The 16093-nt window shown below is 35.7% G+C and overlaps 4 protein-coding genes across 4 annotated transcripts; 2 read left to right on the forward strand and 2 right to left on the reverse strand.

Moving 5' to 3' along the window:
- Positions 1 to 218: 218 nt before the first annotated feature.
- LOC131649782 (uncharacterized) lies at positions 219 to 1587 on the forward strand. Its single transcript, XM_058919539.1, has 4 exons — positions 219 to 418; positions 607 to 809; positions 929 to 1048; positions 1181 to 1587. The coding sequence occupies exons 1-4, from the start codon at positions 219 to 221 to the stop codon at positions 1585 to 1587; spliced, it is 930 nt and encodes a 309-aa protein (XP_058775522.1).
- Positions 1588 to 3971: 2384 nt separating this feature from the next.
- On the forward strand, positions 3972 to 4379 carry LOC131649783 (uncharacterized). The gene has a single exon (XM_058919540.1). The coding sequence runs from the start codon at positions 3972 to 3974 to the stop codon at positions 4377 to 4379; it is 408 nt and encodes a 135-aa protein (XP_058775523.1).
- Positions 4380 to 6315: 1936 nt separating this feature from the next.
- LOC131646612 (RING-H2 finger protein ATL51-like) lies at positions 6316 to 7974 on the reverse strand. Its single transcript, XM_058916609.1, has one exon. It carries the CDS (start codon positions 7587 to 7589, stop codon positions 6477 to 6479), a length of 1113 nt encoding a protein of 370 aa, XP_058772592.1. The 5' UTR covers positions 7590 to 7974; the 3' UTR covers positions 6316 to 6476.
- Positions 7975 to 10160: 2186 nt separating this feature from the next.
- LOC131646613 (29 kDa ribonucleoprotein A, chloroplastic) lies at positions 10161 to 12860 on the reverse strand. The gene is made up of 4 exons (XM_058916610.1): positions 12453 to 12860; positions 12170 to 12268; positions 10695 to 11000; positions 10161 to 10571 (listed from the first exon to the last, which is right to left on the reverse strand). The coding sequence occupies exons 1-4, from the start codon at positions 12801 to 12803 to the stop codon at positions 10362 to 10364; spliced, it is 966 nt and encodes a 321-aa protein (XP_058772593.1). The 5' UTR covers positions 12804 to 12860; the 3' UTR covers positions 10161 to 10361.
- Positions 12861 to 16093: the final 3233 nt, after the last annotated feature.

Here is a 16093-nt window from a genome sequence, read left to right on the forward strand (position 1 = left end):
AATAATGTAGATAGTTAATTCTAACCATGATGATAATTTTGATGTGTACAGAGTATGGCTGGAAGAAACGACGCTGCAATTGCTGCTGCTTTGGAGGTTGTTGCTCAGGCCAAGCAGAATCAGCCTAATGTAGGAGTGGTTGACGAGTTACGTAGTTTGAGTATGATCCAGATGGAGCTCAAAAGTGGCTCAAGGAGATCCAGAGGATCTTTAGGGTGATGGATTGTTCTGCGACGCAGAAGGTACACTATGGTACTCTTATGCTAGCTGGTGAAGTTGATGACTGGTGGGTTTTTACTCGTTTGAGGTTGGAAGATGTTGGGGAGGTGATTACTTGGGCTGTGTTCACGAGGGAGCTCATGAGGAATTATTTTCCTAAAGATGTCAGGGGAAAGAAAGAGATGGAGTTCCTTGCACTGTAACAGGGGAATTCAACTGTCGCTGAATATGCTGCTAAGTTCGTGGAGCTTGTGAAGTTCTATCCACACTATAGCAAGAAGACAGATGAGTTTTTGAAGTGTATTAAGTTTAAGAGTGGGTTGCGTCCGGAGATCAAACAGAAGATGGATATCATCAGATCCGTAGGATTGTAGAATTAATGAACAGTTGTCAGATTTATGAGGAAGACAATATTGCTCATTCGACTCATTACAAGAGTCTGAACAAGAAGAGAGGAAAACTGCATCATGACCGTAAGAAGCCTAATAATGCTCCAGATGATAAAGGGAAACAAAAGGTTTTTGACTGGAGGAAGACAAGTGGGGGAGGAACTCCTGCTACTGTTCGATGTTATAGGTGTGGTGAGCAAGGTAACCGTTCTAATGAATGTGATAACAAGGTGCTGAGGTGTTACAAGTGTGGTAAGACCGGTCATCTTGCTCCCGACTGCAAGGACGATGGTCCAACTTGTTTTAATTATGGTGAACAGGGTCATATATCAATATCCAGTGTCAGAAGCCAAAGAAGGATGTGAATTCTGCCAAGAACAATGGTAGAGTGTTTGCTTTGAGTGGAGCTGAGGATTCCAAGAAGGACAACTTAATTCGAGGTACTTGATTTATTAACAATGTCAAATTGGTTGCTATTATTGGTACTGGTGCTACTCATTCGTTTATTTTGCTTGATTTTGCCACTATGTTGGGATTGTAATTGTCTTCTATGGATGGTAGTATGGTAATAGATACTCTTGATAGGGGTTATGTTGCAACTACTTTTGTTTGTAAGGAATGTACTTTAACTATCTTTGATAAGAGTTTTATGATGGATTTGGTGTGTCTACCCTTACACCAAATCGATGTGATCCTTGGAATGATCTGGTTAGAGTTCAACTATGTTCATATCAATTGTTACAATAAGACATTGAGGTTCCCCAAGTTCGGTGATAACGAAGAACTGATGCTGTTGACTGCTAAGCAAGTGAGTGAATGTCTTAGAGATGAAGTCGTGATGTTTGCAGTGTTTGCATTGTTGCAAAGTAACCATGAAGCTACAAGTGTTGAACTTCCGTTTGTCTGTGAATTTCCTGAGGTGTTTCTGGATGATATAAGTGATTTGCCTCCGAAATGTGAAGTAGAGTTTTCTACATAATTGGTGTCAAGTACGAGTCCAGTATCGATGGCTTCTTATAGAATGTCGGCTTCCGAGCTGAATGAATTGAAGAAGCAATTGGAAGAGATGCTTGAGAAGAACTTTGTTCGACTGAGTGTTTCCCTGTGGGGTGCGCCTGTGTTGTTAGTTAAAAAGAAAGATGGAAGTATGAGGTTGTGTGTGGACTACAAGCAGTTGAATAAAGTGACTATCAAGAATAAGTACCCACTTCCAAGAATTGATGATTTGATGGATCAGTTGGTGGGTGCTAATGTTTTCAATAAGATTGATTTGAGGTCGGGTTATCATCAAATTCGTGTCAAGACAGATGATATTCCGAAGATGGCGTTACGAACAAGGTACAATCATTATGAATATACTCTGATGCCATTTGGTGTGTTGAATGCTCCAGGCATTTTTATGGAATATATGAATCGGACTTTCCATTCCTATTTGGATAAGTTTGTGGTGGTGTTCGTTGATGATATTTTGATTTATTCCAAATCGAAAGAGGAGCATGCCGGGAATTTATGCGTGGTGTTGCAAGTGTTGAGAGAGAAGAAGTTGCATGCAAAGCTATCAAAGTGTGAGTTTTGGTTGAAAGAAGTGAGTTTTCTAGGCCATGTGATTTCTAGTAGTGGAATTATTGCGGATCCTTCTAAAGTTGATGTTGTGTTGCAATGGGAGACCCCGAAGTCTGCGACTGAAATTCGAAGTTTTCTTAGTTTAGATAGATACTGTCAAAGGCTCACTGAAGGATTTTCTGAGTTGGCATTACGGTTGACTCAATTGGCTCGAAAGGGTCAAGCGTATGTATGGGATGTTGCGTGTGAAGAAAGTTTTGTAGAATTGAAGAAGAAGTTGACGAACGCTCCGGTATTAATTTTGCCTAATCTCAGTGAGTCTTTTATGGTGTATTGTGATGCGTCAAAGATGGGCCTTGGCGGTGTATTGATGCAAAATGGGTAGGTTGTTGCCTATGCTTTGAGACAACTTAAAGTTCATGAGAGGAATTATCCTACGCATGATTTAGAGTTGGCCGCTGTGGTGTTTGTTTTGAAAATTTGGAGACATTATCTATTTGGCTCTAAATTTGAAGTGTTTAATGATCACAAAAGTTTGAAGTACTTGTTTGATCTGAAAGATTTGAACATGAGGCAGAGAAGGTGGTTTGAATTATTGAAAGACTATGATTTTGATTTGAGTTACCATCTTGGTAAAGCAAATGTGGTAGCTGATGCATTGAGTAGGAAGTCTATGCATATGTCAATGATAATGGTGCGTGAATTGGAATTAGTTGAATAATTCAGAGATATGAGTTTGTTGTGTGAATCAACTCTTGATAGCGTGAAATTGGGAATGTTGAAGTTGACGAGTGGAATTCTTGAAGAGATTCGAGAAGGACAGAAATCCGACTTGCGACTAGTTGAGAAATTAACATTGATTAACCAAGGTGAGGGAGGTGAATTCCGACTTGATGAAAATGGTGTGATGAGATTTGGGAATAAAGTGTGTATATTCTAGAGGTTCCAGGACTTAAGAAGAGTATTCTTGAAGAAGGATATAGAAGTGGTTTAAGTATTCATCCAGGTGCTACGAAGATGTATCAAGACTTAAAGAGATTGTTTTGGTGGCTGGGTATGAAGAAAGATATTGATGAGTTTGTTTATGCTTGCTTAACTTATCAGAAGTCGAAGGATGAACATTAGAAACCTTCTGGGTTAATGCAACCATTGAACATTCCAGAGTGGAAGTGGGATAGCATTTCCATGGATTTTGTGACGGGTTTATCGAAGACTGCTAAGAGAAATGATTCTATTTGGGTGATTGTGGATAAGTTGACTAAGTTGGCTCATTTCTTACCGATGAAGATTAACCATCCTATTTCTAATTTGGTTGAGATATATTGAGGAGATCGTGAAGTTTCACGGAATACCTTCGAGTATTGTGTCGGATAGGGACCCAAGGTTTACGTCGAGGCTTTGGGTCCTACTTTGAGGTTGAGTTCGGCGTATCATCCGCAGACGGATGGTCAAACCGAAAGGGGTATTCAATCATTAGAGGATTTATTGGAGGCTTGTGTGTAAGACCAATGAGGAGATTTGGATACCCATTTTACATTGATTGATTTTACTTACAATAATAGTTTTCATGTGAATATCAGTATGGTGTCGTATGAAGCGTTGTATGGTAGGAGGTGTAGAACTCCGTTATGTTGGTATAAATCAGATGAGAGTGTTGTGCTTGGACCTGAGATTGTGCAAGAAATGACTAAAAAGATAAGGATGATCCAAGAGAGGAAGAAAGCTTCTCAGAGTCGTTAGAAGAGTTATCATGATAAGAGGAGGAAAGCACTTGAATTCTAAGTGGATGATGATGTGTTTATGAGAGTTACTCCGGTAACTGGTGTCGGTAGAGCTTTTAAGTCGAGAAAGCTTATGCCACATTTTATTGGTCCGTATCAGATTTCAAAGAGGATAGGTGAGGTGACTTATCGGATTGCTTTGCCGTCGTCGTTTGCAAATCTTCATGATGTGTTTCATGTATCTCTATTGAGGAGATATGTTCCAGATCTATCGCATGTGATTCAAATGGATGATGTACGAGTGAAAGATAACCTGACTATTGAAGCGTCACCAGTGCGAATAGAAGGACGGGAGGTGAAACAATTGCGAGGTAAAGAGATTGCCTTAGTGAAGGTGATGTGGGGTGGACCATCAGGTGAAAGTCTGACGTGGGAGCGAGAGGACCATATGAGAGAGAGTCATCCGTTTTTTGTTTCAGTCATGTAATTTTCGAAGGCGAAAGTCTTTAAGTAGGGGAGAGTTGTAACACCCCGATATTTAGATATTTTGCGGTGATTATATGAGTCAATATGAGTTATCTATGAGATTATATGACGTGTGATGCTAAGTGTGATGTTTGTGGGGTAGTGGAAGTAAGGTGGTAGTTAGAATAATGAATAATATAGTTCTAATTATCATTGTTAATAAATAAAATAAATTAAAGAGATAATATGAGGTAGAGTTAGTAAGGGCATATTAGGAAGTTCGTAATAAGGGTCCTAAGGCCAACTAGGTAAATAGAAGAAAGGAAGAGAATTTTCATTAGTCGTAGAATTTTGGAGAAAAAACGTAAAAAGAAAAAGAAAGCAAGGGCAAGAATAGGAGAAGAGAACGACCGTAGGATTCAGGAAGAGATTCAAATTACTCGATAATCTAAGGTAAGGGGAGTTGTCGTAATTATTATATTTTCCCTTAGGAATTGATAATTGTAGGTTGGTTTTTGGTTTGGGATTCTATGACGAATTTGATGATCTTGATGAACCATGATAATGAATTATTTGGATTGTATGATTAATATGTTGTATGATATTGGTCATTGTTGTATTGATGAATGATAATGTGAACTAGAGTCTAATTCACCATGTTTATGGATTTAAAGGTATAGGGTTTGATTAAGATTGTTGGAGGTATGATGAACATGTGTAATTTGGTGTTTAGAATAATTAATCTATGTTAGAACTAGGATTATAGACCTTAAATCACATGAATTTAACGATTATAACATGTTTTGGGTGAAATATTGGGACTGTCTTAATGTAGGTCGCGCAAGTTTTTCTGCAGACTGCGCTTAGCGCGCTTTTGAAAACAAAAATAGGGCGAGGCAGAATGAAGCGCACTTAGCGTGCTGGTGAGCGGGCGTTATGTAGTTTACTGAGACGAAATTTATGATTTTTGAAAAATGATGTCAGAATATGAAGGCTTATATTTTACTCTAATTTTTTAGAATTTTCTGGAATTTACTGTGCATGTTTGGGTATGTTTATAGGGCAATTTGTATGGAACTTTATTTTGTGATTTCATGTATTTCTATTCTTAATTGTGATGAATGTTGTTGTGATGATTGATAACATGATAATTGATAAGTATGTGTCAAGTTGACCGAGACGTTTATGAAGTTTTGTGTGTTTGAGGTAATGATATGATTTTGATGAATAAATGAATGATGATGCCATTTTGACTAGCCGTGGTAGTTAATTTTATGACGTTGAGCATCATGTATTCATAGCATAATTGTAGGACGATAGTCTAGTGGTGTTTGTAGGATCATTAGGCCCGCATAATTATAAAATTTTAAAAATATATATTAATATTTATATTGTTTACTCCAAAATATCATATTGATTTTTCTCTCCTCACTAAATTTTATCTCTATTCTATTCCATCTTTCACTTTTAAATATAATACATTAATATAATCAACATTCTTAGATTGTATTATATTAGTTTTTCCGGTATTTTAAATATTCAAGTATTATTTTATGCAATTTAGACATATATTGTATTTAAAAGCATATTATAGTATTTATAAGAGATAATATAGTACTTAAAAATGTATTATGTTTAAGATACTATAATTTTTAATTTTAGTTATAGTAAATATTATGGAGTTCTTATTTTAATTTTTTTAATTAAAAAAACTCGTTTAGGGCCGGGTAGTCTAAAGTCCATCTAAAATCGAGCTTGGATAGTAATTCTCAAGTCCATATTAAACCGGGCCTTTTTGGCCCAGCCCTAAAAAGTCCAGGACCCGCAGAGCCGGTCCGTTTAAGGCCGGATAGTTCATTTTGACAGCCTATAGAGGCTATGACGACAAGACACGTTTATTTAAGCTGTTGTTTCCAAATGCGCTATTAATGGAGATGGTTATAATTCATGATAGAAACACTTTTATTTAGTTCATTAATATACATATAATGATTCAATCATGTCAATTGTAGATCTTCTACACAAAAATTTGTTCAATCTTTCATTTCTAGTACATCATGATGCTTTCATAAAGTAAAGAGCATGAAAAAAGAAAAAGAAAATTACAAAGGGAAACTTCTCAAACATGCAAGATTCCAAGCCTTCCTCTACCATTTCTACTAAGGAAAAATCTTCCACTTGAAAATGATCTCTTCATTGCAATTGGACTCATAACACAATGCAAAACCTTTCTTCTATAACTACACTTACTACTTTCACTTTCATCTCTTACTCTCTTTGATGAACCTTCAACTTGAGAACAATCTTGCTCTTGATTCATATGCATAACATTAACATCATCAACAACTGAAATGCCACTTTGAAATGAATGATCCATAGAAATCGATCTTCGAATCGATTCGTGATAGTCTTCATTATCTCTAATCTCAATCACACTATGCCTTCCTCTTAAATTTCCTAAGTCGCTTAAAGCGCGAAATTCACTCTTTGGAATTGGAACTTCTTCCACTTCATGCAATTCATTGTTACTTTCAACATCTACAATTTCATTCAGTTGTTGATTTTCTAAAGAAACTTCATTCCTTGAAGATTGTTCAATAACCGGTGCTGCTAAATGAAGTGTTGTTGCACTTGAACTTGAAGCGTTGAAGGCGAATATGGTAGCGCGACAAAGAGGACAATTTGAGTGAGATTTGAGCCATGTATCAATACAAGGAAGATGAAAAGCATGGCTGCATTTAGGTAAAAGTCGAATACTTTCATCGTCTTGAAACTCGTTGAGACAAACGGAACAATCCGTTACATCAACCAATCCATCATTCTTTTTGTACTTGCAAACTGTAATTGATTTGATCAAAGCTTCATCTAAGCCATTTGTTGTAAGATGCCATGGCTCATGGATTGAATGATTATGATGATGATTGTCTTCGAATTCATCGCTTGTTTCACGCGATTCGCTTTGTGACGATGATACTCTTCGGCCGCAGTATTTGGAGATTATGGTGTAGTAAGTGACAAGAAGAAAAGCACTTGCTAAGATTCCAATGATTGCAATAACAAGAGGAGAGAAATTTGAACTTGAATCATCATCAGGGAATTCAAAGGGAGAAGGTGGAGGTGGAGGGTAAATTGCATAACACCATTGTGGACAATAGAAGCTACAAAAACCTTGAGAACAATCTTTGTTGTTCATATATGGAACCCAAGCTTTTGGATTTCCAAGAGAAGCCATGGCAAGAAAAAACACCCTTAGCTCTTTTTTATCAATATCAATCAAATACAATACAATATCCTAGGGTTTACAACACTCACAGACGCTACGCATCAATCACTTATACCCGAACCTGATGGTGAAGTATATATTATATACTATCATAAGAGGAGTCTTATAAACATGGTTTCTATTTTCTACTTCTATGACAATTGAAGTTTCATAAATAAAAATAAACTAAAGAATAAAACCTAAAAACAAACGTAGAAGCAAGTGGAGAAGTTATGAGAAGCTTGTGAATCAAGCAAACATATAGAAGATGTAGAAGTAATGTTATTATCTCCTAAATTTTGATGGCTCAGAGTATGAGAGGTTTTATGACATGAAAATTGTTAGTAGCATACAAGAGAATTTAAGTCTCTAACAAGGTAAAAGAGAACATGGAAAAAGTGTCAAAGGGCTTAGATGGAAAGCAAGGAAAAAGATATAGAAAATGGGATGCTGATGAGTATACTTTAACTTTTTTTTGTTTACCTTCTTTTTCTTTTTTCATAACTTTAATTGGTCTCTAGTTTTATCTTTATTGAATACAATTTGTTGACTAATGAGATGGTGGTGACTAATTGGTGATCTAGGTTAAGAATTTAGAAAAATATTATAACTTTTTTTTATTACATAGACGAAATGCTAATAATCTCTAGAAATTCGTACAAATAACTGTGACTATCAGGATTCGAACTCTAGTGATGACGTCAAACCTAATAATATTGATTTCTCTGAGATAGAATTTGCAGACAAAAATATTATAACCTTAATTATATATCTAGTCAACTTGATAATGAGAATATGTTGATGAGGGAATAAAGGTGAAGTAAATAAGAGATATGATGCATTTTAAAGCAAGTTATTATAGTCAAATATATAGTTGTCACTAATCACCTAATCAACCAATATTTGCTCACACCTTGAGCAATCTATTCTTCACTTTTCAACTTCACTTTCTTCTCTCCGAAGCCACTAAATTTTGTTAGATTTGAGATTATCTAGGAATTTTCAAATCAAACGATACCCTGCATTTTATATAATATGGTTAGAATAATTGAACCCTTGGATCTAGCCATTTTGTGACCCTTCATTAGCAAAATATAATATTCCAAAGTGGGAGAATATTTGGGATGATAAAGAAAATTAATATCATGTTTGACATGCTTTGATCCATTTACATAGTTTCACTTTAAGCAAAAAAAAAAAAAACTATTTAAAAGAATTAAGGAATATCAATGAGCAATAAAGTTAGTAAAAGAATACTAGAATTATGTGTTGAAATCATTCACTTGAATTATGGCTGACATTATGCCTTGGACTAGGACCATTTTTCATGTTATGTAGAGACATAATCATATGCACAAAAGCCAATAACGTCTTGAACTAACTCTTTTTGAGTCTTTTGACAATAGCAGAACTAAAGATAACCCTCATTTGTATACACCTTGAGGTCACTTTTTTTAGTATTAGGACTTGGTTCTCAAAACATTGAATCTTCTCTTTATTCATTACTTTTCTTTTTCTGTATATAATTGTGTGGTTCTGGTTTTCATAAAGGATAAACAAAATCAGATAGTTGTGAGTTTTAAGGTGATTTTCAAATTGCTAGACTACACATGATTTTGGTTATAGATGCTATTAGAATGCTCTAATTTATTTACAAATATATATCTACGTTATTGCTCATGTGAGACTCTTAATACATACTTTTATAACTGACTAACTAAGTGGTGGTCGAACGGTAGAAACTTAGTAGCTTGAGGTTCAACGTATCGTATATATGTTCTAATATCATCTTAAAATTTGAGTCGAATGTAATTCAACCTTGAAAAATCAATGTCCTTGAATATCAGCTTGGTTGGTAGATGTGAAGAGGATTCCCTAATTAAAGGAGTTAAAAGATCACAGTTCAATCCTTAACAAATGGAAAAATATTAACATAACAATTAACATAGTAAAGACCAACAATTAACATACTAAAGACCAGAAGTGAATGAGTTTTTAAAACGATGATTGTTTTCACTTAAATAAACTTATGTTAAAGTCATTTCTCATCCAATATGAGACTCTAAATACCTCTTGCATCTCGTGTCCAAAATTGAACATCTTTAGTAAGATCTTGAATGTCTCGATAGGAGCAGAATTATGATAGCATGTGGTCTAGTGAATATTGAACATGCTCTTATAACATCTTAAAACTTAAAAGTGAGTTTAACTCGACCTTATTAAACCGACAATCTCCTCGTAGATTGTTTAAATATGATTTTAGTGCAAGTTAAAATGTGTTAAAAGCGGATTGCACAATTATTTCAACATGGAGACATAATGTGAATTTGGTAATCATTGTTCATCTTTTATGTTCATACATACACAGACAATGAACCTTCTCTCTTCCATTATGGCCTTAGGGGATAGCAATAGCATATGTGAAACCAAGGAAAATCTCAAATATGTTTGGAATTCAGGTGGTCCCATATGAATTTTTTCATTATATGCCCCAAAAAAAGCTCTTAGACGAATACACTAAAAAATTTGTGAACCAAGAAAGAAAATCAGACTTGAGACTTATTAGGAAAACTATATTGAAAATAATCTTAAATATTGCACAATTTAAAGATGTGTCAAACTCAACCTAGTTCAAAAAGAATGTGAATGCAAGAAATCGTCCTTGGTATCTGCTTGTAGAGGTTACTGCTCAATCCACATACCATAACCATGTCCAAAAATCAGTAGAAGGAAAGTTAGGATTTATGATTCTTCTAGTTGAGTATCAGCATTTTGGTTTTCACCTTCTAGTTGAGCATCAGCATTTTGGTTTTCAACTTCTACTTGAGCATCAGCATTTTGGTTTTCACCTTCTACTTGAGCATCAGCATCTTGTTTTTCACCTTCTTCATTACTAGCTTCTTTAACTTTCTTTTCACTTATTTTTACACGAAGTGGTCGTCCTAGTAACTCCTGCAACGGAATAGGATTAAAGACAGACACATAGAATTTAGATCAATCATGAATAGAAAATCATTCAACATCGGTAAAGAAATAGCATAAGCAAGTGACCATGAATAATGAGATGATAACTACCTTCCCTTCCAAGGCAGAAATGGCAGCCTCTGCTTCCTCCACCGTGTGATAAGAAACGAATCCATACCCGGCAGATCTGCCAGCAGGGGTTTGAAAGACGACCCTGGCTGAAACTGGTGCTTTGAAATTCTCGGCGAAGATGTCTCTAAGATGTGTAGATCTTGCTTTCCATGCAAGATTGGATGTATAAATTACAAAACGTGCTTCGATAGGAGCGGGACTTGGAGGGGTGCCTGGAGGAGGTGAAGGAGAAGGTTTCTTTAAACTCCTTGCAAACTCTACCCTTATTATCCGGCCTGATATTTCCTGAACCACACAATTGGATGTCAAAATAATTATATCCAAATTTTGAAAGTATTTGGTCTAGGCAGCAATACTAACAAGCGCGAAAACAGACATGGACACCAAACACAGCAGGAACACAAACACACTAACATGGATAGTATCTAAAACCTAGGACACATATCATATTCATAGTTGAGTATAATAGGTGCTAATCATAACAGTTCATACATGTTCATAAGCATGGTCAAGATTATCTTATCTGATTTTATATTACCATGTAAAACATACATGTGTGAGAAGCACAAGAACAAGTAGAGCAAGAACTACATCACAAACTATAAAGCACCGACTCTCACACGAACACTGAGACACGACACAACACAGACAGTCTGACACCGATAATGTCAAAAACATAAAACATTGACACCATTATTTGAGCTTCATTTATCCATCTATTATTAAAAGAGTTAAAAAATATTCAAACCTAAATTGATGTCTTTAATTATTTATTCTCGTAACATTGCTTCAATACAAGTTTAGCATTTTAAGATTTGTGTGAGATTTGTCCAAAATATGTATAAAAGTGTGTTGAAGCAAAGAAAATAAATAAATTTTGTTTGAAACACTTATCTGTCTTGACACCTTTGGTATCATGTCAATCAAAGAAAGAACTCATTTCTTTAGACATTTGTTTGACTTTTTTGACATTTGTTTGTCTCTTCCGATGCGTGTCGTACTAGTGTCATACAAGTGTCAAACACCGCGCCTACTCCTAAAGATGTTATCACAAATCAGGTCTTTTGATGACCTTTCTTGATATTTTTCAAGTTTAAACTAATTTTTTTTCTATAATGCTGAATTTTCTGAAAAAATTTAACAGCAAAAAGATAGTTTGCTATAAAATCAGTGTCCTTAAAGTACTAAACCATGGTTGAATGCCAGCCAACTATCCAAGTCATGTTGGCCGATAAAAAAATAAGTATTTAATCTAATACAAACTATGAATTACAGACAAAGACATAAACACAAGCATCAAACACAACACTGAGTAATAATTTGAAAACACACTTAAAAATAGTGGAAACAACATACATCCATTCTAGAACAAACAACATAACCACAATTCATTTCAAATTCTTAATCATTAAACCAAACAGAATACATACACATTGAAAATTGAATCAACTTACACGAGCATTAAATTGATCAACAGCAGCCTGAGCCTCTTCTGCAGAATCCATAGTAACAAATGCATAACCTTTGCCCTTTCTATCTTTTCCTTTTATAACCTACAAATTGTAGACTACAATAATCCATAAAACATTTCTCACAATTACACAATCATAAACATTGTAACAATAACATGAAACAGATAAAAAAAAACATTATCCAAAAAAAAAAAACAATAATTGAAATTTAAAATCCTAGATTCGAAAAATCAAAACAAAGCTTACAAACATATTTTGAAACAACCTTAACGTCGGTTACGGTTCCACATTCCGCGAAGAGTTCCTTAATGTCTGCCGCAGACTGTGACCAAGGTAAGTTAAATACAGCAATCTTCTTCTTATCGATGTTTAATGTCTCTGTTTCTTCTATTTTTTCATCTTCAATTGTTGCTTCTGTTACCTCTTGTAAAGCGAAGCATGGTGTTCGGGTTCTGAAAGAAGATAAGTGAAGTTTATTGTGGCTATGAGAGAATATAGAAGAAGAGAATGAAGTGGTTGAGAGTTTGACAGAATCGGGTGATTTAACGAGGAAACGGTAGTTATTTGGAAAACGTTGAGGTGCGAATACAGTTATGGCTGATTCTAAGGTGGCCATTGGTGCTGCAATTTCGAACACGATGAAGTGTCAAGTAGATAAGAAGTAATAATGAATACGGATTTTTATGTGATACTATTAATTTACAAATAAATTTATTTTTTTTTCAAAATAGTTTCAATGTGTTTTAATTTTTTTTCTAAAATCCAGGTGTGAACTCAGATCCCCCAACACATATCTTAGCCAGTTCGTTCCACAAAATGTCCTTAGTCGACCTGGTCTTTAACCTTCGACATCTTGATGTTGGATCCGTTATGGGAAAACTTCATGTTGGTTCATTTTTGTGAAGATTTTACAACTTTATTGAAGTCGGGGAAAAAACTGCGACTTCGATGGAGAAATTTGGAGAGTCCTAGTGGGATCCCAACTAGTTGAAGTCTTTGAACCTGATAGATTTTATGCTTGAAAAAAATTGGAGAGCCCCAGTGGATGGGTTTTCGATTAGTTTGACAACATCCGAATCACGAAAGGTTTTCAATGTTTTCATAGGTTGGTACTTCTGAGTGGATTTTTCTCATGACCTCGGAGGATTTTTGGCACGATTAAAATTGTAGTTTTCTCTTTATTGATCCACAATTGTTTTAGTCATCCTTCGAGTATGCATTATGTAATGCCTGGATAATAATTTTTTTTCTTAGTGCACTGTGCTTATGTTTATTTGAGGCCTTTTGTATTCTCCTAGCTATTCACTTATAGCCTCGTGCGTATATCTGGTCGAGTTTAGTACCTTGTAAGCATGTCTTATGCCCATGTATGGGATATATATCCCACCCGACTTTAGTATAAGTAAGAGATACGATTTAACCGAAAATTAATTTTACTTTATCTTGTTCGCTGATTTAAGAGTTAAATGGCAATCCTCAGTTTTAAACGTTATCTTTGTCAAGACACGCTCATAGTATTTTATTTTATTTTGTTAAATCTTGCTAATTTGTCAATTTTGACTATAGTCAATTTAATAAGCCCTAATCCATTGAGGTCGGGTTCATATGCCCTGGTGGACGGAATATTTATTTCCTATAATTGGTATTTCCAATAGTTATCTAACCGGGATGCCTGTAAAATCTTGTAGAGGTGAAATGTTTAAATAAGACTCACCCCGACCATCCTTGCTTTTTGGTTAGCCATCCAATAGGATACGATTTGTATTTTTGTAAGGGTGTTTGTGTTTAGCTCTTAGCATTCAGTATCACGGCTTAAAATAATTCGTGGTGCATGTATCCAAGCCCTCGAGCACGAAGTTCGTAGGGCTTAATTGCTCGATCATAAACAAGACTGGAATTATTTTTGCCTTTTCAAAATAGAATTCATGGCAGTTTATGCATTTTCTTTAGCCATGTAAAGCCTCAGGCGGCTAATAACTTCGGCTCATTGTTATTTTTATGTGTTTATATCGGGATACATGCAAAGTTTTCCGTGTACAAAGTTCACTGATAAGAAGTATTTTGTACGGGTTGTGACATAACCGGGGATTTGGCCAATTTTGAGCCCCAGGTTTAATCATGTGAAGCCCCATTCACGGGATTCGGCCTTACGTTATCTTCGGCCGAGTTAAGAAATCAGCATTAGTGTTTATTTTGGATCAAGAGCCCCCAACCCTATTTGAGGTCGGGCGTTCGTCCGTTTATCCGTAACTCTGGGCTAATGCACCCAAAGCGAGCCTGTCAAGATTTATTACATATAGGAATTACCATAACGGTAGTTACCTGTTTGGTTTAGAGTCCCTTTTGCCGCGAATATGAGGTTGACCGAGTACGCCAGAGGCTTTAAGTGCGTTTGGATTTAAGGTTCCGAGCCCTTTTCGCCGCGAAGGCGAGGTTGACCGAGTATGCCAGAGGCTTTAAGTGCGCTTGGACTTAAGTTTCGGAGCCTCTTTGCCGCGAAGGCGAGGTTGATCGAGTATGCCAGAGGCTTTAAGTACGCTTGGACTTAAGGCTCAAAGCCCCTTTTGCCACGAATGCGAGGTTGACCGGGTATGCCAGAGGCTTTAAGTATGCTTGAACTTAATGTTCAAAGCCCCTTTTGCCTTTACGGCGAGGTTGACCGATGTTTAGAGCCCCTAGCAAGGTTGACCGAGGAGGTTCAGAGCCTTTGGCGAGGTTGACGTAAAGTTTGGTTCAGAGGTTTATATTTACACCCACTGCCAAAGTTTATTATTGATCTTATTTACATATTGTTCGAATCTCACCTAGTTTTGAAACTAACAGAAATAGTGTGTTTCCTGCCCATGCAAGTGAGAAGGACGACACTGCTTGCTTTAAAGTAGTTTTAACAAGTTCTTTACATAATTAAAAAACGGTAGAAACCGTATCTCGCCTTTCAATAAGCGAAATCATAACTAGACATTTGTCCTCGTTCTCGGCCCTGGCTTTTAGAGAGTAAGTCTTTGACCGAGATTTGTACATGCTACCTAAATTAAATAAGCTTTGAGATGTCCTCTGACTTCCCCTCAGATTACGTTCAATTGGCTTGTCTAATCGGTTGACTTATCCTCTTAAATACCTGACTTGTTTTCTTCGTATGATATCTTGGCTTTTTTGGGTAGTATATCGCTTCTTCCATCAACCATTTTGCTTAATCCCTATAAGCTAGAAATATCGAGGTGCCTCATGCCCACACAGGAAAAATGAGCAACACCTACAACTTTAAATTGAAAAGAGTTCACTAAAATGATTACAATCGGCAAAGACCACTACTCGCCTTATCCAACAATATAACATAATAAACCTTGAGTCGTTGCTGATTGTTTTATATTTCAACAATTCTCAGTGTATACTTGTATTATCCGACATAACACTTTAAGAATCAATGAGCTACATTTTCCTTTTGCTGATGCTTCTACTCGGACTGTTAAGTTATGATTGCATATACTAGTTGCACAAATCATGACCTCTTGGGTCACAACACTCCACCCGTATATAAATTCTTTCCAATTCTGCTTTCTTTTGAGATGTCCATATGTGGTGAGCTCTTGTGAATGAATCTGACTGGTTAATTATTCATCCTGTTTCATTATCATAATCATAACCGATAATCTCTTAAAATAAATGAACACATTGAATTTGAGTCCTATTAAAAATATGGAGATATGCTACTAATTCAGTAGCATATTATAGTAGCATATTATCAAAATGTTTGGAAGTACAATACTTATAATATTTAAAGCTTAAGAAAACTATAAACTTAACAATCATAGATAAACATTGAAATTATGCAACCTAACCCATACGAAATACGAACCACATCGATATCGACCAAAACAACATGCACACTAGCGTTTCATATAAGTA

Source organism: Vicia villosa, linkage group LG2 (genome assembly GCF_029867415.1).
Source record: "Vicia villosa cultivar HV-30 ecotype Madison, WI linkage group LG2, Vvil1.0, whole genome shotgun sequence".
Classification (NCBI taxonomy): domain Eukaryota; kingdom Viridiplantae; phylum Streptophyta; class Magnoliopsida; order Fabales; family Fabaceae; genus Vicia; species Vicia villosa.